A 21,034-nucleotide genomic window follows, 5' to 3' on the forward strand; every position below is an offset into this window, starting at 1 on the left:
TTCAGAAGTCACCAGCACTGACAGAGAAATTCTAAGTCACAATAGGTTATGCTCAAAGAAGTCAGTTTCATATTTATATTTCTAACCAGAGATCCATGTGTTTAGTTTATTTTTTTATAGTGAGTTTTTATTTTATCTGCCACAGAGATTCTGCTTATTCAGCAGCTGCTGGTGGACGACCAGGTGCTACCAAAGTCATGGTGGTTGTAACTGATGGTGAATCCCATGATGGTTCAATGTTGAAAGCTGTAATTGATCAATGTAACAATGACAATATACTGAGGTTTGGCATAGCGGTAAGTGGCTTTTCTTTTTACTTGTCTTTTAGTTGATGGGTAAATATTCCTTTATAACATCACTTCTGAAGACTGCACTTTCTTATTGGCTTAATATAAAAGAATATTTTTACTCTACCTCTGCTTCTTGCTGATTTGCAGTCCTGTCAATGAAGAGGATATGGAAGTGTTAGTTGATTTACTTCTCCAGAGGGCCTATTGTGTTCAGAAATAGCCTAGAAAATACTAATAGGAAAATTGAAGTACAACACTAATGACCTTCTCCCCTCTTCCTCTATTTTCAAGGTTCTTGGGTACTTAAACAGAAATGCCCTTGATACTAAAAATTTAATAAAAGAAATTAAAGCAATTGCCAGTATTCCAACAGAAAGATACTTTTTCAATGTTTCTGATGAAGCAGCTCTACTAGAAAAGGCTGGGACATTAGGAGAACAAATTTTCAGCATTGAAGGTAAAAGAACTCCTTCTTTCCAGAATTTTCTTTCAAATTTTTTTCAAGAAAACAAACTTATGTTTACCAGGTTGTAAGGGAGGGAAGGGATAAATTGGGAGATTGGGATTGACATATATACACTACTATACAGTATATAAAATAGATAACTAATAAGGACCTACTGTATAGCACGGGGGACTCTACTCAGTACTCTGTAATGGCCTATATGGGAAAAGAATCTAAAAAAAGAGTGGATATATGTATATGTATAACTGACTCAATTTGCTTTATACCTGAAACTAATGCAATATTTTATATCAACTATACTGTAATAAAAATTAAAAATAAAATAACATGTTCTTCAAAAACCTTAAAAAAAAGAATTCTTTATTACCATACTTGTTCTGTTAATGTTAACTTATATACCTTATATAAAGAGAACTTCTAAATAACATCAGTAAGAAAAATAGACAAAGAATGATGAATAAGTAGTTTATAAAAGATAAAATACAAGTGGCCAATAAACATAAGAAAATATTCCCATTTTTAGTAATTATTTTAAAATATAAATGAAATCAATGTTACTTTGTGTCTAAAAGATAACAAAGACTAGTAATGTTTAATCTTGGAGAGATTATGGGGAAGCAAAAAAGCTCATACACTATAAGATTATAAACTGTATAACCTTTTGGGGTGGCAACTTAGTAATATCTATTATAATCATAAATAGTTTTACCTTTCCATATTGTAAACAGTTTTTGTAATCATAAAAAGTTTTACCTTTTTACACTGTTACATAATTTCTGAAATTCTTGAATTTGTTTACAACAAACATGTATACTTCTAAAATTAGAAAAATACAGTGAAGATTTTTAATAGTTCAGATTTTGAGGAAACATTTTACTTACCAGATCTACAATAATTTACTTCTATGGGCTTGGAAGGTCTAGTCTCTATAGAAATATCATGTGTTCAAGAGCTCACTATAAGGAGGACTACAACACAATTCCCACTTTGTAAAAAGTCCCACATGACCCAAATCCTGGTTCCTGATGGTTAACCCAAATAACTCTCATATTTTATTGAGCACCTACTATGATCAAGTACTGCTTCAGAAGCTGGATCCAATGGGATTGTGTAAATTAAGTATTAATCCCTATAGTCAGATCTTTATCTCCTGATTATCCACTGGAAGGGTCTATCTAAAGACTTTTATTCTTCTCTACATTAATGTGGCAGTCGAGAAATTTAGCTTCCTTTTTGCGAAGATTAGTGAAATGTAACCGCTTTGGCCACATGTATGGAAAATGAGTTCTAATTGAGTCTTATGGTGCTAGTGTCAGAGGCAAGCACATATGTATAACTTGGACCAACTTCCCAGTTGGTAAAATTCCTTCTCAGTCTTGAATCCTAGTTCCTGAAGCCTAATCCAAATATCTCTCAGGACAGTCTTCACTACAGAGCAATTGCCTGGCTCCTCCAACTGTATCTGAGATATATGTGCATTTATTACTACAGATATTTAAAAGCTAAAAATTCGGTTAGGTTCTTAGCAAGTAATGATAATTTTTTAAAAAAAGATAATCATGTCAGTTTTCATCTTACCTCATCCCCTATGCTGAGTGTTCTCTGATATCAGAAATTTCATAAGTATGCCAATAAATACATTAATGTATGATCAAGATTAATGCCAATTTCAAACACTATCTCAGAAGCATTGTAGATTTCTACATCTGTTAGAACACTTCCTTAGAGATTCCTCCCTCTCAGAATCTGCCAGCTCTATATTTTTGAGTGGACATCAGAACACTGTGTGTGTGTGTGTGTGCGCGTGCACATGTGTTTGAAAATTTTATTTAAGACTGATAACAGTGATATGATTTTTGAAACTGTTTCCTAGGTACTGTTCAAGGAGGAGACAACTTCCAAATGGAAATGTCACAAGTGGGATTCAGCGCAGATTACTCTCCTCAAAATGTGTGTATATCAGATAACATTTGCCTTAATACTTCTGTGTGCAGTAACCCCATACTAAAGTGGGAAAAACAGCCATCTAGTGATCAACAGTTCTCATTTCTAGTCACAGTCATTTAGTTTCTTTGCTCTGCTGGCTTATCATCTGAAAAACAGAGGTTAATAATGCTTTCCCTTCCCTATTTCACAGGGATTTTTTAATGGGAAAAAATGATAATATACAAGAAAGCTTTTGAGTGCTCCAGGGAACAGGCACTATATTAATTCAAGGTATTATCACTGCAGGAATTTACTTTATATGAATTAACTACCGGAAAAATTTGTTAAAAACACACACTCTTGTCATCACTGTCGTTGAATTCTGAGTTGCCGGTGTATCTTTTTTCTAAGAGCAGAGACATAAAAAAATAGTTGAAAAAGTAAGGAGTTAGGAAAAGAGTGAGATGGGACATCTTCTTAGCTCAGGGAAGTCCATTCTTTCTTAGAAACATCCATCTCGCAGGCCTCTGATTCTAATTCTACTCGGGATATGAGTGAAGTAGTAATAATAGTGAAAGAGGCAAAGAGACAGGTGACACTAGGAAATGCTCAGGGAACAGTATGAACTCAGAGGATTTGATTGGTAGAATAAAGGACCAGGATCACTTTATTTGTCTCTATAATAAAAGGTGCTAACCTTTTCTGGATCACCAGTAGTTAGAGATTAAAGTTACGGGTCTTTCCCTCAGAAAAAATCTAAGTGAACCCACACAAAGAGAATTTTTCACACAATTTCCTGAGGTTTTGTACACTCCCTGAAGCCCCTTCCTGCACCCAGATTCAGAGTCCTGGATTTATGACAATCATTCACATAATTTCATGGTCTCTTATCCTCAAAATGGGACACATTATTTCCCTGTTTGCTATTTTTTTAATGGCTTTGTAGTTTTCATCCCAAAATCATATCTTGATAAACCATAATGGAAAAGAAAATGAAAAAGACTGTATGTATAACCAAATCACTTTGTTGTACAGTAGAAATTAATTCAACATTGTAAATACTTCGATAAAATAAGTTTAAAAAAATTAACAAAAAAAACCCCAAATCGTATCTTTGATGTTTTCTAAGATCTAAGATCAAAAACTTAAAAATAAGTAGTCCCATTCCTGACCAACCCTACCTTCTGCGATGACTTGTACCTTCAAATATTCAGATTGGGTTTTGAGTCAATCCCAAGTGGCCTGTCCTCTTTGGCCCTTCCCCACTGGTGCTGACCAATGGCAGTCTTTCTTCTCATATCAAGTGTCACCGCTTCAGCTTCCTTTTGTAGCTGTGCCATATTCAAATAGATGGGATAGGATAGAGAGGATTAGAGGAACATTTGAGAAGGAGCAAAGAAGAAAGAGAAAGAAGTTGAAGATAGACCAGGTCAGAAGAGGGCCAGCACGACAGGTCTGGGGTAGCAGCGCCCACCTCTCCTCCTCTGGCAGCAGCACTTCCTGTTTCTGGAGGATGCCTCATATCCTGAGCTCTTCTTAGGAATATGTGAGGCTGGAGGCTCACTTCTGACTCCTTTCTAAAGGCTCACAACTGTTTGGCGTTTGCAAACATGTGCCTTTGCATGGAAATTTGAAGATGGCTATGTGCCCCTCCTGTGCTGTGGTACAGATTTATCTTTAAAATGTGTTGTACTAAACAAAGCCCAAGGTAACATAGCCCGTGGGAAGGCTTTTTTTTCCGGCACAAAATATATCAAAACAATTCAGAGATATATCAACACACAGTCTGTTAAAAAAACGAATTTCAGCTGAGTGAATTTGAAGATCTAAGCAGCTTTATTTAATGATTCATGAATCAGGCAGCATCCCATCTAACAAACAGAAAGGAGCTCCAAGGAGCTGTAGAAAATGGAAGCCTTTTACAGGCAGAAGGGGAAACAGTTGTATTGGTTCAGGCAAGGTCACCTTCCTGTAGGGGAGAGAAGGGCTCTATCAGGTGGATTACCTCACTAGTGCTGACCAGGAAATTCCAAACTGACCAGTTAAGGTCGCATTCCTGTGGGGGGGGGCATTTGAAACTGCAGTTAGGTTCGGTGTTAAGTCTGGGTTTGGTGACGTGGACTTGGCACAAGTGTTTCCATTTTTGGGCTGTTGTCTCTTTTTTTAGCAATTCGTATACATTTTACTTCATCATGCTTAGTTTTTCTTCTTTAAATTTAGACCATTTGTTTCAGTGTTTGGCACACACTACACTCTTATGCTTTACAGGTGATGTTAATGCTTTTCATTTCCCAATTATTTTAGGATATTCTGATGCTGGGTGCAGTAGGAGCTTATGACTGGAGTGGGACTGTTGTCCAGCAGACACCTCATGGACATTTGATCTTTCCTAAACAAGCCTTTGACCAAATTCTGCAAGACAGAAATCACAGTTCATATTTAGGTAAGGCCTAGCAGCATTCAGCTCAGCAAATTTAAATCCCATCCTTTAAACTAGCGTCTTGTTGAATCTCAGGGTCAGTTCAGCAAAGTGCTTGAGCTATCCTCTAATTGTTATATTTGTTGCACATATTTCTGTTGCCTCTTTGCCAGTCAGGCCTTAGCCTGTAACTATTTAATGAAACGCTGTGTATTTGACTCATTAATCTCTTCTGGCTGTTCCAGCAGTTGTTATTCCTGGGACATGATTGTGTTTCTCCAAAATAGAAATAGTTCCTAAGAGTCAATACGGTAAGTGGTAGCCTTATATCAATTTGGAGTTCCTAGTCTTTTTATTAGTGTAATAAGCAGCCACCAATTTCGAGCACCTACTATGGGACAGCTCCTGAGTTGGCTGTTCTATCTATGTAACATTTAATCCTTCCAACTACCCTTTTTTGTTTTTTTGTTTTTTTTTTTTTTGCGGTACGCGGGCCTCTCACTGTTGTGGCCTCTCCCGTTGCGGAGCACAAGCTCCGGACACACAGGCTCAGTGGCCATGGCTCACGGGCCCAGCCGCTCCACGGCATGTGGGATCTTCCTGGACCGGGGCTCAAACCCACGTCCCCCGCATCGGCAGGCGGACTCTCAACCACTGCGCCACCAGGGAAGCCCCAACTACCCTTTGAAGGAAATATTATTATCCTCATTTTACCTTTGAGAGCCAAAGAGGTTAATTACTTGCCTAAAGATAAAAAACTTCCTAAGTGGCAAGGCCACAATTTGAACCTGGGACTGTCTGACTCCAAAGCTTATGTTCTTTCCACTGTGCAGATTTCCACCTTTTAAATTCATTTAGTTTTTCATTCCAGAAATATTGGTTGAGTGTCAGATTCATGAGTGGCTGATGGGGACAACCCAGAATCTAGGGCCAGCTTTATAGGGAGATGCCCCGCCTCCACTAGGCAGTGCTGGTGGCCAAGGGGCAGAAGCAGTTTATCTTAGAAAAAGGAGGATGTGCACTCAGGATCACTAGCAACTGTGCGTCCCACTAACGAAGAGGACCTCTGATCATCTCTGTTAAATTCACAAGCGTATCTGGCCGAGCTATTCAGTAGTACCTACTCTGTGACCCTTTCTCTCCTAGGTTACTCTGTGGCTTCAATTTCTACTGGAAAAAGTGTCCACTTTGTTGCTGGAGCTCCTCGGGCAAATTATACCGGCCAGATAGTGCTGTACAGTGTTAATGAGCGTGGCAATGTCACAGTTATTCAGTCTCACAGAGGTGACCAGGTAAATTCCATTGTTTAAGAAGATGAAATTAATTTCAGGGACAACAGGACAGGTGGGGAGTTAGTAGAAATGGAAACTAACATTTATTGAGTGCCTATCCTGTAGCTGGCTCTGTAATCTGTGTTTACTTGAATGTTCCTTAAATCTTCACAACAGTACTGAGATCTACCATCCCCTTTTGACAGGTTACTGAGGGTTTAACTACCTTTCTAAGGCCACATAGCTTTCATGGGGTGAAGCTGTCATTAAAGCCCAATGATGACAGGCACCTAACCAGTGCTTTGTAGGCAAGCCCCTACAAGGGGCCAAGGACCTGGAGGAGAAATAAGGAGAAGAAGGGAGCAGGATAGCATCATAAAGACTGAGCTACGACATCTGGGCTTGTCGAGGTGTCCTGTGGCTTTGACGTTTCTAAAAGTAAAACAACTCCCTTCTCTGCCACTTTCTTCTGATGTGTGACGGTTTGGTAGTCAGAACCTGTGACGCCGCCCAGTCATGGCCCACGAGAGCAAAGGCCAGCTGATAGATTCCTATTTCCTTGCGAAGTAGTTTTGACTCATGGACTTAGCACATATTTGAAACGAGCATCGCTGAACTCTAACAGCCAACAGAAAATTTTCTTCCTTAAATCAGAGAAACCGACTATCCACAGATTTCCCTTCTCTGGGATTAAATCTGATCCACTGTCTCTATGGACTTTCCAGGAATAAGAAGATCTGAGTCTTTGACTTCCTTGACCACAAACCAGCTATGATCACATACTTTTCCCTCCTCTTTAATATTTTAAAGAAGGGTGCTTTTATTTTGAGAAAAGTAATGCAAGTGTTATGGGAGGAATCATTTCTGATTCATTTCTGAATCCTCAAGAGGCATTCACGTAGGCATAGGTTGAACCTTGGTTGGACGGAAGGATGATCATTCAGAGTTCCAGCCTCTCATTTCCTTTTATCAGCAACTAGTTCTCCAGCCCAATCTATCTGGGAACTAGTCTACTGTCCCAGATCATGCCATGGACACTTACATCACTTGTAGTTTCCCACTCCACTCCACCTAGCAACTTCCTTGCCATCTTCTAAGATGCGATTCAAATAATACTTAATCTTTCTAAGCCTTTCTGACTCCTGTGCACTCTGCTTACACAGCATTTGCTACTTGCCTCTATTATCATATATTTTACCTCGGAAGCACAATTATTTGCTCTGCCTCCCTCTCCCCTCCTGCCTTTGTGTACAACATCTCACAAAGTTTCTAAGTGTTTCTTAAATGTGGTCTTTTACCCACCAGCATCAGAAGCACCTGGAGTGCTTACTTAAAATACTGTTTTCTTGATCACCCCTTGGACATGGTATCAGAATCTCTGGAAATGGGTCTCAGGAATCTGTATTTTACAGATACTTTTTTGGTGATTTTTTTGCACCCTAAGGTCTAAGAACTAAATGTTAGATTGTGATACAACCGGAGAGAAGGGGCTATGTTATCCATCTTTAGGTACCTAGCACCTTATAGGCAACGAATGCTCAATTTTTGCTTGTTGAATGAGTAAACAGAAGTTCAGCATAATACTAGGAGTATAGGAATCCTAAGGTTGATATGCTTTATTACTCCAGATTGGCTCCTATTTTGGTAGTGTGCTGTGTGCAGTTGATGTGGACAAAGACACCATTACAGATGTGCTCTTGGTAGGTGCGCCAATGTACATGAATGACCTAAAGAAGGAGGAAGGAAGAGTCTACCTTTTTACTATCACAAAGGTAAAAAATAAATAATTATTAAACTGACTTTGTTTGATTTGCTTTAGTATTGGTAGATAAAAGTTAATCTGCATTTTTGAAGAATTAAGAAAATTTATCATTGAATGATAATTTTCATATAGAGTATGGTTTATTTATAAATTTATTTATTTTTGGCTGCGTTGGTTGCTGCTCACAGGCTTTCTCTAGTTGCGGCGAGCAGGGGCTACTCTTCGTTGCGGTGCACGGGCTTCTCATTGTGGTGGCTTCTCTTGTTGCGGAGCATGGGCTCTAGGAATGTGGGCTTCAGTAGCTGCAGCATGTGGGCTCAGTAGTCGTGGCTCACAGGCTGTAGAGCGCAGGCTCAGTAGTTGTGGCGCACGGGCTGGTTGCTCCGAGGCATGTGGGATCTTCCCGGGCCAGGGATCGAACCTGTGCCCCTGCATTGGCAGGCGGATTCTTAATCGCTGAGCCACCAGGGAAGTCCTAGAGTATGGTTTATATTTCATCATTTTGAGGATGTCACCATTAAGTTATAGTTTTAAAAATCACATTGATAAGCATAACTTAGAGCTTAATGTATAGTGTCCTGCCGTTTTCCATGAGGTCTTTGAATACATATTCTCTTTACAAATAAAGTCATTATAAATGCACATTGTTTTTTGAAATACATACACACACACACACACACACACACACGCACAAACATCTGTGTATTTCCCAAGTATCTCATTCAATTATTCTTCTTTGCTATAAAGGTATAACAATAACAGGGCAAAGCTACCTTGTTAGTATTTTACAGTGGTAAGTACAAATTTTACCAGGCACTTTAGAAACCTCCATATATTCCTGGATGCTTTCTACAGTAGTTTGTCAGGAAATTCCATTGCTTAGTGTAACATTTAGGTATATATCCAAGTCTTGGAAATTCTAGTTCTTGCACATAAAACTAAGCATACTCTAACATGGAAAAGCCCAGTTTTTCCAACTTGCAGACTGAACTCTCTAAATCCATGCACATAAGTATAGAGAACTTATAGAAAGAAAGAAAGAAAGAAAGAAAACCAAAACTAAAGGCACAGGTTGACATAGAAAATTAGATGACGAGATACAGAAAGGATGGAAAAAGAGAAGCTAATATTAATATAGTAAATAGTATATTTATCTGTTGTGATATTTTGTCCTACCTTATTTATTTAAGTTAATGTAAGAGTTAGCCCTATATCAGAAGCAGTTAAAACAATTTTAAAGCATATAAAGAATGTGCAGTTGAGTATTTAATAAGGGAAGAGCATATCTATTAGTTTGGAAATTTAACAAATCCCCAGTTTCTTAAATGTTTCTTGCTGGGCAGTCTGAATTATCATTAATTGTTGAAGGTGAGAAGATCTTCCAGTATTTTACCAGACACAGCAACAAATTGATTTCCATAAGATTATTATAGAGGAGAAGGAATCAACACTGACCCAGTTTCATGGGTGAGAAGCATTGCTTTCTTATGAAGTCATGAAATATTTCCATTCTTGATTTCAAAATCTGAAGAAAAAAGAAACACACGACTGTGTCTTTCACAAGAAAATGTCTTTTCTTTGGCAGAATTATTCAGTGTTTCTTATAATAGGATATTAACAATCTCATTTTTCACTTTCTATGCCATTATAATTATGCCACTGTTGTTCAGTAGTTTTTAAATAAAGGACTAAATTAAGATATTGTGTTTTATTTTGTCTCTACCTTAATTTTATTGAAGAGATTAGATTTTTACCAGAAAATTTTTAAATCCAAAAATTTGGAAACAGATGAGTGAGGATTCTAATATTAAGGGGAAAAAAGACAAAGAAATGGACACTTTTATGTAGGTTGTGCAGCCACAGTAAAGAGATTGCTTCCTTTCACCTTGGTTTATGAGCAGATTGATTGCCTATGACCTTACTTGCTAAAAAAATTTTTTGTATGTCTCATCATAGAGAATTTTGAATTCTAGGTTTAAAATCCTATCCGTTTTTAACAGTTTGCAAATTGGTTTGGGCATCATTTGCTGTGAATTTTAATTATAAAAATTGTAAGTTTTTCTCTTTTTTTAATTGAAGCATAGTTGATTTACAATGTCATGTTAGTTTCAGTTCAGCACAATGATTCAGCTATACATATATAAACAGATATAGATATATTCTTTTTCAGTTGCTTTTCCCTTTTAGGTTATTACAAAATATTGAGTATAATTCCCTGTGCCATACAGTAGGTCCTTGTTGGTTATCTATTTTATATATAGTAGTGTGTATATGTTAACATAAGGTTTCCTTTAATTGTCCCCTTTCCCCTTTGCAAGGGCATTTTGAACTGGCACCAATTTCTGGAAGGCCCTGAGGGTGTTGAAAATGCTCGGTTTGGTTCAGCAATTGCAGCTGTTTCAGACATCAATATGGATGGCTTTAATGATGTGATCGTTGGTTCACCTTTGGAAAATCAGAACTCTGGAGCTGTGTACATCTACAATGGTCATGAGGGCACCATTCGCCTGAAGTATTCCCAGGTAATCCAGTTTCGTGGTGATTATTTACATGTGAGTATCATTCCTTTAGAGCTAGAGAGTATCATGCGGACCATCCAATCCACCCCTCTTGTTTTATAATTTCATTCACTCATTCATCAGATGCTTGGTGAACCTCTACTGTGTGTCAAGTGCTGATAAGTCTCTGCGAATGCTGTAAAGTCCCGTCAGACAAAATTGTGCTCTTTGTGGATCTTCCATTTTTGTGGAGGAGACGGGAAAAATGAGATAAATAAGATAAAATAATCCAGATAATAATAAATGATAAGGAATTTTTAAAAACTAAAATAGGGAATGAATTTTCAGGACTGGAAGATATCAGGTATTCAAGTGGGTGACCAAGAAAGCCTCACTGAGAAGGCAGCTTTTGAATAAAGACCTGAAGGAAATGGACTAAGAGAAGAATCAGGACCCAGACTTGCATCAACTCCTTCCCAGTCCACTGATCTTTCACTGCTTTATTTTATGTGAGAGATTCATGCTATTTCTTTGATGAAAATGTGGCTGCAAGAATGATAATCTGATCAGATAAGATGTGACTGAAAAATCAATGGAATTCTGTGGAGAATAAAACAACCTGGGAAACGGCCATATAAAGAACATACCAAATACCATATGCTAACACATATATATGGAATCTAAAAAAATAATGGTTCTGAAGAGCCTAGGGGCAGGACAGGAATTAAAGACGCAGACATAGAGAATGGACTTGAGGACACGGGAAGGGGAAGGGTAAGCTGGGACAAAGTGAGAGAGTGGCATGGACATATATACACTACCAAATGTTAAATAGATAGCTAGTGGGAAGCAGCCGCATAGCACAGGGAGATCAGCTCGGTGCTTTGTGACCACCTAGAGGGGTGGGATAGGGAGGGTGGGAGGGAGATGCAAGAGGGAGGAGATATGGGGATATATGTATATGTATAGCTGATTCACTTTGTTATAAAGCACAAACTAACACAACACTGTAAAGCAATTATACTCCAATAAAGATGTTAAAAATAAGTAAGTAAATAAATAAATTTTAAAAGTATTATTAATTCTTATAATAATTTTAAAGTATAAAATTTAAAAAAAGAACATACCAGGGCAATGTAGATGCTGCCTTTTTTCTGTTTCAGTTGTCATGCACTATAATTTCATCTCAAACTTGCTCTTTTAGAAAATCTTGGGGTCTGATGGAGCCTTTAGGAGCCACCTCCAGTACTTTGGGAGATCACTGGATGGCTATGGAGATTTAAATGGGGATTCCATCACTGATGTGTCTGTTGGTGCCTTTGGACAGGTCATTCAGCTCTGGTGAGTCAGTGAGAGCCAGACACAAATTAGCTAACGAACAAATGGGCTGCTAAGTAGAGCAGATTGCTGTGCCAGTATTATTGAAATGTCACATGTGTTATATAAGACTCTAAAACATTTATATGTCATAGTTTGCATAGAGGAAGGAATATGTTTTTCCTGGTGGGAGGAAAAAAATATTTGCTTAACATTAGAATCAAGTTTCTCTTCTCTATATAGTGAACAGAAAAAGTACATTGAAAAGACAAACTCTTGAAATGGTATTCAGGATATTTCTGGTTATAATCTTCCAAATAGCCTTACCTCAGCTTGCAGAAAAGAATTCTCATGAGAATGCTCTAAAAATACTGAACACTGAGACCACACAAGTAAAGTGCAACTTCTCATGTGGTTAAAAGGTATCTTTTACAATTATTGGTCATAAACAAGAAGCCATTATTTAGGTTTAGCTGACCTCTTGTTGACCTCAGGAGGAGTTGAAGAGCATGTGGGGAACAATAAGGGATTCAAGGGCCATGTGAGTCAAGGACAAAAATAAATATATTGGGCTGGCGAAGGACTGGAATCAAAAAGAAATAGAGAATTTGATCAAGAGTCCCCAAGAAAATATAGTTCAGTTATCCATTCATGTCTGCTGAAAAATGAGCTTTTTTAAATGTCCAAATACATCAAGAACAGAAAAAAAGAATTACCTATCGAGTAAATTACATTGAGTTCAATGAAGCTATTTACAGTATCTCACTCGTGCTTTTAAAGGATGAAATGCATTGTTTTTAGTGCAGCATTGGTTTTTTTTTGGCTGTGTGGGGCATGTGGGATCTTAGTTCCCCAACCAGGGATTGAACCCGTGCCCCCTGCAGTGGAAGTATGGACTCTTAACCACCGGACCACCAGGGAAGTCCCTTAGTGCATCATTTTAATGAAACTTCATGTGGAAAAAATAAAACTCAACGATAATATTTAAGACTTTGAAAAAAAGAAAATATATTTACTGAATAAAATCAGCTAAAATCAGTTAAAAGTAGCATTAAAATAACACAAGGTATGATTACACATAATTATATGGCTGATTTGTAAACAATTTTGTAAGAAATCATACCCTTCAGTGAACATCACCCTGTAGCCACCTTGGTTGGCCTCACACTTGGTAGGCTATATACTTAACTATATTATGACATTCCCTTTTTAGATAGTACATGGTGGCCAAATTTTTTTCTTTGAAGGTGAATTTGATTCTTCTAAAAAGTCAAGACACGTGGAGTCAAATCAATTTATTGAGGGGATCAGTTAAGCTAGGTTAATGCCGTTTTGTAGTCACATTCCTATAAGTTGCTAAGACTGGTTTTTCTGGGTAACTTCCTGAGAATAATTTTTTTAACATTTATGTCTTTCAGGTCACAGAGTATTGCTGATGTATCTGTAGTTGCTTCATTCACACCAGAAAAAATCACTTTGCTCAACAAGAATGCTGAGATAAACCTTAAACTCTGTTTCAGCGCCAAGTTTAGACCTGCTAAGCAAAACAATCAAGTGGGTGAGTAAACCTGAAATAATCTATACAACAGATAGGTTTGCTTATAGAGTTTTAGTCCTGAACATAACCCATACTTTGGATTTGGAAACCAAAAGAAATAAGGGTCTTGCAGACATTTGAATTGCCACATATTTGAGGTGCCTGAGAATGGTTAATTCGGCGTGGAAGGTTTGTTTAGACCTTCGTCCGTCATCTCTAGAACGTAACATTCTGCTGCTGAAGGTCATAATTTCAATGAAATAATCATAGCCTCTCCCAATCTGTCCTTTGAGTCTCTCTACACCTTCCTAACTGAAAACCATGGGCACGTGCAGATTACACTGAACTCAAGCCCATATTAAATGAGTACACTGTATGTTGGCTTTGCCATGATCTCGATAGAGTGAGTTCAGTACAAAGATCAAATATTCCTATTCTTAAAAATTTAATAAGCATGAAATAATGAGAAAGTATAAAACAATATATAATTTGTGCCCAGTGTTTTACATTTTCTAAATAATCCAAAGAAGTGAGTGAATGTCTAAAGCATGTCCTATCAGCAGGAGAGAGTAGGGAAGGCTGTGTGCAGATGTCAGCAGAAGCTGTTGTTGTCTCTCCCTGGATGGGTCCAGTCATCTTCCAGGGCCTGGCTGAGGTCCCACAAGCTCTCTGATGTCTTTCTAACCACTGCATCTCACCCCCATCTCTCCCGCTCCAATTGTCTCACCTCCCTCAATACGTAGCCATTGATTTAGCACTTGATCCAACACTACCTTCTTTCATTTGCTACTGTTTCACGGGTCCTAATCCCCCTTCATCAGATTTTGGCTCTAAAATTTAGAAACCCGTAGTTCCTACAGCTATTTCATTAGGTGGTGAACAAATAAACTAGCTTAAAGGTAAAAACATAGAGGTATTTGTCACGATTCATACCAAGAAATAAGTAGTTTACGAACACAAAAAGTTAGATTCACATCTTGGCACGCTTTCCATATTTCCTACTTTTCATATTCATCTGGCATTTTTCCTTTCAGGTGTTCTAACACTGACCCAACTCTGAGTAGCACATCTCACAGACCTGCCTTGTAGCACGTCCATCTCAGTAGCCACGATAGTAGAGTCAAAAACCATTACTGTATAAACATGAAGTGGCTAGATGAAATGTAGAACATGGTGATTTTCATTAACAATACTGTATTGTATATTTGAAAGTTGCTGAGTTTAAAAGTTCTCCCCACACACAAAAGAATTGTAACTTTTTGAAGTGATGGGTATGTTAACTCACTTTATTGTGGTAATTATTTTGCAATATATAAAATCACTATGTTGTATACCTTAAACTTACACAATGTTATATGTCAATGATATTTCAATGAATCTGGGGGAATAAAACATTAAATATAAAAGATTAATTTGGAAAATCTATTAGTTGGCAGAAATGACTGGTAGGTCACCTCTCCTGGCCCTGAAGCATGGATTTGTCTCATGTATCTTCCTCCCAATTTTTGACTATACTTCACCTCTTCTGTTGCCACACACTCAAAAAGGGCGTTCTGCTTTGAGAATTTCATTCCCTTCCACTCACTGTCTAGGGTCTCCTGCTACTGGGCATCTTTCCCTTTGAATCCTTCTTCTTAATGCCTTAGGTCCACACAGTCATGATCATTTGTCACTTAATTACCTGGCAATAATAGTATGTAAGACAGGAATCCCATCTCTGTGACTTTGAAAAGTGAATTTATAAAGTATTTGGCTTCTATTATTTATTGCATCAGGTGCACACTCCAGTTTAAAGTTAATAACATAAAAAGGATTATCATATTGCCTATGTGACTATGTATCATTTTTACCAAGCTGTTGGAAAAAAATAAAACAGTATAATTACCACACCTACTAACTTTGTCCTAGCCACAATCACTTCCCCAGCATAACTTATCCTTTGCTTTATTTTCACCATTTATTTTTAGTTCTTGATTCCTTTGTATTTTATCTTTGTTAACCTCATTAAGTCATCAGAGCAAGAAAAATTATACATCACTTCTAATAGATATTTGAAAGGTAACACATAGAATGCTTTTGGAAGTATATTCAACCTTTAAAACATTGGAATAAGATAGAGTAATCCCAAATAAGGCAGTTGATGCTATTAATAGTATCAGGTCTTCTCTCTCAGTTTTGGACATGTAGCCAGCAGACTTTATTGAAGGTTCTGATAGTTTGGACATTGGCTACTGACATCAATTTTTATCACATTTGTTTCTCATTTCCATTTCCCTAGGTTAGTATTATTATCTATGTTTTTTTTTTTTTTGCGGTATGCAGGCCTCTCATTGTTGTGGCCTCTCCCATTGCGGAGCACAGGCTCCGGACGTGCAGGCTCAGCGGCCATTGCTCACAGGCCCAGCCGCTCCGCGGCATGTGGGATCTTCCCAGACCGGGGCACGAACCTGTGTCCCCTGCATCGGCAGGCGGACTCTCAACCACTGCGCCACCAGGGAAGCCCTATCTCTGTTTTATAGATGAGGAAATGGAGGTTCAAAGAGGTTAAGCAAATTGCCTAAAGCTCGTAAATGGTGGGATTAGGATTCAAAGCATCTGATTCAAAACTTGTTACTGCAGTGTTACATGCCTTTCCCCAAGTAAACATCTAGAATATGCCAGGCACTATACATGTCCCCTTAGAGTATCTAACTTAATCCTCAAATAACAGTGAATCCTCAAAACTGCACAGAAACAGCAGGAACATGGGATCTGATTTCAAAATTACCCAAACTTTATTTCTGCCCATGCCCTAGCTGTATGAACTGAGGTGAATTATTTCAAAAAATAGGATAATATTCTGCTCATAATCTGAAAAATAGGATAATAATATCCACGTTCCAGGTTTATTGTAAAACTTGTATAAGATAACATATAAGAATGTGTTCAATTGTAGGCACTCAACAGTTCCTTTCCATGTCACCACTTTATGGACAATGAAACCGATATTTGAGGAAGTAATTTGACCAACTTCATTCAGTAGATTTCCTGGTGGCAAATCTACTTTTCCTTCCACTGCATCGAGCCATGTTTCTTTGAATCACATTTCTTTGCATCCATAGTCACGTATTGACACATCATACCAGAGCTAGAATTACAAATATCATAGGCCATCCATGGTTCACAGTCCATCAGCAGAAAGACTGGTTTTTGTTTTCTTGAAGTCAAAGACTTTACCCAGTAGGACACAATAAAACAGGGATGCTTTTTCCTTAAGTTTATTTGTAATAACATTTCTTTATGACTTTTATTATAGCCATTGTATATAACATCACAATTGATGCAGACCAATATTCACCCAGAGTAACCTCCAGGGGATTATTTAAAGAAAATAATGAAAGGTGCTTGCAGAAGACCATGATAGTAAATCAAGCACAGAGTTGCTCTGAGTACATCATCCACATACAGGTGAGGCCTCAGAGTCATCCCTTTCATCTCATTTCTTCTTAAAGACTAATGAATGGCAAAAGCCTAAAATGGAAGCTTATGAGTTAGATAAATGCTTGTTCTTCTAGTTAATGTTTTTCTCATCTATGAACAGGAGTGTATTTCCTTTATACTAGTATATACGGTCACATTCTATTATTGTATAAGTTAGTTGCATTAAATTTTATTTGGGATTGCAAGTAAAAGGGCTGAAAATAAGATTCTTAAAGAAATCAAGGACAGTGCTTTCTTTTTTTTTTTTTTTTTTTTTGCGGTACGCGGGCCTCTCACCATTGTGGCCTCTCCCATTGTGGAGCACAGGCTTCGGACGCGCAGGCTCAGCAGCCATGGCTCACGGGCCCAGCCGCTCTGCAGCACCTGGGATCTTCCCGGTCCGGGGCAAGAACCCATGTCCCCTGCATCGGCAGGCGGACTCTCAACCACTGCGCCACCAGGGAAGCCCCAGTACTTTCTTAAATGTTTAACAGGAAGAACTTTTAGTTGACAATAAATTTTATTTTGACATTTTCATATGAGGAGAAATTTTATTTATTTTTAAACGACTGAAAAGGACAATTCTAATTGGCTTTTCCATTATTGGATTAAACTGATATAGGTGAAGGATGGTAGATTATGAGGTAAAAATTATTGGCTATAATCTTATGCCATAGTTACTACAGTTCACATGGATTTTGAAACTCTCCCAAGTAGGAAAAGTGCTTCTCAGGAGAAAACTAAAAGAAAATCTATTTTATAAATTACATGAATATTTTCCCCTAGGAACCATGTAATGGTATTTGAAAGTGTAATTTACTCAGGAAACTATTTTTAAAAGAGTTGTTTAAGAACTTTCCTAGAATGTGGTTCTCAGACTTTAAGATTCATAAGAATTGCCAAGGAAACTTTTATAAAATGGATATTCTGTAACCCCACCACCAGAAATTTGGGTTTGAAGGTCCAAGGAATGCACAGGTCTAAGGGGCATCCCCAAATACTTCTGATGTAGATGGATGGTACAGAGATAACATCTCAAGAAATGCTAAGTATAAGAGTTGGAAAAACAAAGTTAATGGTCGGATGAACTAAAATCAGTTGAGTTATTTATATTCAAGTTGAAGGTTTCTTCTTTGTGAAGGCCTGGACTTTTTTGTTGTTGTTAATGTGCCAATTATACAGCTTCTTTAAAGGAATAAAAGCCAGATTCCATTTTCTCTTACCCTTGTGCTAAGTGGTGGATCAAATTAAATGTGTAATCCATTGTGGGGGAATGAAGACAGCCAGGCTGTGGTGTATGTATGTATGTGTGTATATAGATATGTATGTATGTGTGTATATAGATATATCTCCTGTTCTCTGACATGTATACTTGTGAAGTTTTTACGAGGTGTGTGTTACTGTGGTCAGCTAAGACCACAGGTGTTCCAGGTAACACACCACATTTGCTATCAATACCAAAGTCCATCCTATGTGCCAACCCTGCAGCCAGCCGAGGACACATTTCCTTGTAGTCAGGAAGCCATTGTAGTGGTCAGGCCCCTCCAAAAGGGCTCAAGATAGGAGTAAGTCCTGCCTGTGAACGAACAAAGAGAATAAAGATACCACTTCTAGGAAAATGCAGATTTCATTTTTAGTGCTTACCATTGTACAGACATTGTTCTTTCTTGAAGAAGAATGCTAGATGGCATTTGCAACCCTGTTTTGGCATTATTTTCATTTTTCAATAGACAGGAAACCTCAAAAACCGGAAGCTGCCCAGGCCTCCTGGAACACTGCAAATCCTCCACTGTTTTTACTAAAGACAGAGAGGAAATGTCATACTTGTAGCTGGACAGTGTTGGTTTTAATGTCTGTAGAGTGATACATGCATCATCTTCTATGTGCAAAGAGCAGTTCAGCCACTAACAGTCAGCTAGGCCAGAAGTTGGGGAGCTTGGTTTGAAGTGTGGGAAACACTTTGATCTGGTTTTGTAGACTAAAGTTAGGTTCTAAGGAAGGGAGTCCCCTTGTCCATTCCTGACAGCCAACCTTGGGCATTTTCCCTTGTAGGTCTTAATATTCTCTTCCAGAGATTTGGTCAGGACACCTAAGGACTCCGGAAGTCTTGGCAATAGGAATTGGAAGAACATGGCCAACAGCCCCAGAGCTTGGTACTGACAGAGGGGTCTTCTGAGCATTTAAAACTGGACATCTCATCTAAATATTGATAATTGTGTATAAATAATGAGATTACTGATGAGCTTAACTAAGAATTACTGCTTCAAATTTTTACTGAGCCCAGGTTTTTAAGTCTCTTAGAAGTGGAGAGGCTAAGAGCAGACTTAGGACAGAAGTGAAGAAGCAAGAGCCTTGAAAATTCAAAACAGAGCTATTCTGCAGGATTCAGAGTAGACTGTGTCCTTAATCATGAACACATTTGTGGTTGTTTTCTTGTTTTGAAGCTGCCGTGCCCTAATCAACTGACTCTGTGCATGTGTGTGTTTAGGAGCCCTCTGATGTTGTCAGCTCTCTGGATCTGTGTGTGAACATCAGTCTGGAAAACCCTGGCACCAACCCTGCCCTCGAAGCCTACTCTGAGACAGTCAAGGTCTTCAGTGTAAGTGTGGTTTGCCCTTCTTGGAATTCAGACTAGCTGACAAAGTTTCACAGTCACTGCCTTAGTGTTTGAAGGATACTTAGGACATAGCCTTTAAGCTGTTAATTTTCTAATTGAAATACAGTTACTTATATGTAAAGTTTACCAGCATGTAATTTCCATGAAGGCAGGGATATTTGTTTTCCTTGTTCCCTGCTCTATTCCCAGCACCTTGAGCAGTGTTTGGCCCACCACAGGTGCTCAATAAATGTTTGTTGAAGAAATAAGTAACAATAAAGTGAACACCTTGTGCTCACCACCCACTTAAAAAAAATAAAATGGTACCAATACCTCTGAAATTCTCTGTATCACTCCCCACCCCATCATACCCACTTCTATCTTATTCCCCCAAAGCAAATCATCATCTTGAATTTTGCATTTATCAATGCTTTTCTTTCTGATGTTGCTAAACATGTATATATTCCTAAAACATTGTTTAGTTCTGCATGGCTTTGAACTTTATGTAAATGGAGTGATATTATATGTGTTCTTCCACAATTTGCTTTCTTAACTCAAGAGCAAATTTCTGGGATTATTTTTCCTTTTTTGTAGATCCCTTTCTATAAAGATTGTGGTGATGATGGAGTTTGCATCTCTGATCTAGTTCTAGATGTTCAACAGCTGCCAGCCGCTCAGTAAGTTTTCCTTTAAAGTTCAGTGAAAACTGTAGAAATAAAAGACACATTAGATTACTTCATTTGGGTGAATGTTTATAGAGATTTTTTTCTATAAAAGAAATATCTATAACTCTTAAAAACCTTTAAAATCTAAATTACAAAGTATCTAGGAATAAACTTAACCAAGGAGGTGAAAGACCTATACTCTGAAAACTATAAAACATTGATGAAGGAATCTGAAAATGATCCAAAGAAATGGAAAGATATCCTGTGCTCTTGGATTGGAAGAATTAATTTTGTTAAAATGTCCATACTGCCCAAAGCAAACTACAGATTTAATGCAATCTCTATCAAAATGTCCATGACATTTTTCACAGAGCTAGAACAAATAATTCTAAAATTTATATGGAACCACAGAAGACCCCACATTGTCAAAGCAATCTTGAGAAAAAAGAACAAAGTTAGAAGTGTCTTCAGACTATGCTACAAAGCTACAGTAATTAAAAGAGCATGGTACTGGCACAAAAACACATATATATAGATCATTGGAACATAATAGAGAGTCCTGAAATAAACCCATGTATTTATGATCAATTAGTCTATGACACAGGCAAGAATATACAATGGAGAAAAGACAATCCCTTCAATAAGTGGTGCTGAGAAGGCTGGACAGCTACATGTAAAAGAATAAAATTAGAACATTTTCTCATATCATATACAAAAATAAACACAAAATGGAGTAAGGACCTGAAACCATAAAACTCCTAGAAGACTACATAGGCAGAACACTCTTTGACATAAATTGTAGCAGTATTTTTTCTGTCTCTGTCTCCT

The 21,034-nt window shown here is 37.8% G+C and overlaps 1 protein-coding gene across 1 annotated transcript in view; it reads left to right on the forward strand.

The window, feature by feature from the left end:
- Window positions 1–21,034, forward strand: part of ITGA2 (integrin subunit alpha 2) — a 109,424-nt gene that overhangs the window by 68,346 nt on the left and 20,044 nt on the right. Inside the window, exons 8-19 of the mRNA XM_081230402.1 lie at window positions 146–296; window positions 582–747; window positions 2,630–2,706; window positions 4,987–5,125; window positions 6,248–6,393; window positions 8,001–8,144; window positions 10,453–10,656; window positions 11,837–11,973; window positions 13,368–13,507; window positions 16,782–16,933; window positions 19,434–19,544; window positions 20,136–20,218. Coding sequence (XP_081086528.1) covers window positions 146–296; window positions 582–747; window positions 2,630–2,706; window positions 4,987–5,125; window positions 6,248–6,393; window positions 8,001–8,144; window positions 10,453–10,656; window positions 11,837–11,973; window positions 13,368–13,507; window positions 16,782–16,933; window positions 19,434–19,544; window positions 20,136–20,218 — 1,650 coding nt within the window. The remainder of the gene's footprint in view (window positions 1–145; window positions 297–581; window positions 748–2,629; window positions 2,707–4,986; window positions 5,126–6,247; window positions 6,394–8,000; window positions 8,145–10,452; window positions 10,657–11,836; window positions 11,974–13,367; window positions 13,508–16,781; window positions 16,934–19,433; window positions 19,545–20,135; window positions 20,219–21,034) is intronic.

This window comes from Mesoplodon bidens, assembly GCF_964165515.1.
Source record: "Mesoplodon bidens genome assembly, chromosome: 4".
In the NCBI taxonomy this organism is placed as follows: Eukaryota; Metazoa; Chordata; class Mammalia; order Artiodactyla; family Ziphiidae; genus Mesoplodon; species Mesoplodon bidens.